The sequence below is a fragment of the Nicotiana sylvestris genome, chromosome 1 (genome assembly GCF_000393655.2).
Source record: "Nicotiana sylvestris chromosome 1, ASM39365v2, whole genome shotgun sequence".
NCBI classification, from domain to species: domain Eukaryota; kingdom Viridiplantae; phylum Streptophyta; class Magnoliopsida; order Solanales; family Solanaceae; genus Nicotiana; species Nicotiana sylvestris.
Genome location: NC_091057.1, coordinates 107,106,750 through 107,108,161, shown reverse-complemented (window position 1 = coordinate 107,108,161; position 1,412 = coordinate 107,106,750). Strand labels below are relative to the sequence as shown.

Below are 1,412 nucleotides of genomic sequence, written 5' to 3'. Positions count from 1 at the left end.
CAACACCCCTTGGAAAAGAACCATGACACAAAGAAAAATCAAGGGAAAATTATTATACTACCTAACAAAAGAAAATATTTTTATCTTTTTTCTTTGACTTTAGTCCCTAAAAAAACTATTGATATGATATCTATCTTAGGGAAAAGTCAAAAAAATTAAAAATTGTGTTTTTCAAATTTTTTCTGTCCAACTACTACAACTAACAAAAAAACTAAAACTAATATACATACATATATAAATATATCCCCCACCCTACACTTTAGGTAGTGGCATGTCCTCATGGCATACAAAAAAGCATAAGGTAGAGGAAACTTCCCTGAATATCTAGTCGGAGTCAGGATCGAAGTCGGGCTCCATTACTCGCACCCGAACTAGTGCATACATCTATGCAGACAGCTTCTTCTCAGCCTTCTTGGGAAACACCCACACTTATATTTCTCACTTGTTGCAGCCTTCTCTTTTGATCCCTTTACTTTCCACTCAAAACTTGCAGCTGGCTTATTTTTTTCACCCCCGTTACTACGTTCATCTCAAAAATTACAATCTCATCACCCAGTTTAAGCATGAGTTTTCTCTCATGTATATCTAATATTGCTCTACCCTTTGCTAGGAATGGTCTTCCTAGGATAAGGGGGATCTCCTTGTTCTTCTTCATCTTTACCACTATAAAATCAATAGAAAATACAAACTTATCCACCCGAACTAAGATATCTTCCACTATCCCCTCGGGTATCAAAGGCATTTGGTCTACCAGCTGCAAAGATATTGGTGATGCCTTATGCCTTATCTCTCCTATCTGATTCTCCAATTTTCTGTAAATAGACAAAGGCATTAGATTAATTGAGACACCAAAATCACATAAAGACTTATCAAAATTAATAGTGCCTAAAGAGCAAGGTATAGTAAAACTCTCTGGATCTCCACACTTTGTGGGAGTTTATTTTAAAGGATCGCACTGTAATACTCGGTGAGCTTGACCATTGAGGTCTCCTCTATTTTTCTCTTCTTTGTTAGGATCTCTTTCAAGAATTTGGCATAAGCTGGCATTTGTGAGAGCACTTCGATGAATGGTAAATTTACATGAACCTGTTTATCATATCGAGAAATCTCTTAAACTGCTTGTCCGGCTTTTCTCTATATAGCTTTTTAGGAAAGGTAAAGCAAGAATATGCTCGCTCTCGTCATGTTCATCCCTTCTTGAAGTTTCTCCCTTCTTATTTTTCTCAGCTGCCTTCTTGCCTTTCTTCTTCTTATAAACCTCATTTTTCAGCTGCTCTCCACTTTCTTTTTTAGGTATAACATCTTTTTGGCTTAGGGTAGGATCTTTCAACAGTTTCCCACATTTCAAGGTCATAGCATTCACCATTTCTTTGGGATTTCTTTCAGTATCAGCCTGGAGAGTTCCTGCAATC

At 36.9% G+C, this 1,412-nt stretch overlaps 1 protein-coding gene across 1 annotated transcript; it reads right to left on the bottom strand.

Moving 5' to 3' along the window:
• Positions 1–469: 469 nt before the first annotated feature.
• LOC138872920 (uncharacterized) lies at positions 470–1,047 on the bottom strand. The gene is made up of 2 exons (XM_070151340.1): positions 965–1,047; positions 470–812 (listed from the first exon to the last, which is right to left on the bottom strand). The coding sequence occupies exons 1-2, from the start codon at positions 1,045–1,047 to the stop codon at positions 470–472; spliced, it is 426 nt and encodes a 141-aa protein (XP_070007441.1).
• Between the last annotated feature and the right edge of the window lie 365 nt (positions 1,048–1,412).

Coding starts and splice junctions, on each gene's coding strand:
- LOC138872920 (XM_070151340.1), bottom strand. CDS start 1,047: ATGCCAGCTTATGCCAAATTCTTGAAAGAGATCCTAACAAAGAAGAGA. Junction 813..964: donor TCAATGGTCAAGCTCACCGA/GTATTACAGTGC, acceptor GTCTATTTACAG/AAAATTGGAGAATCAGATAG.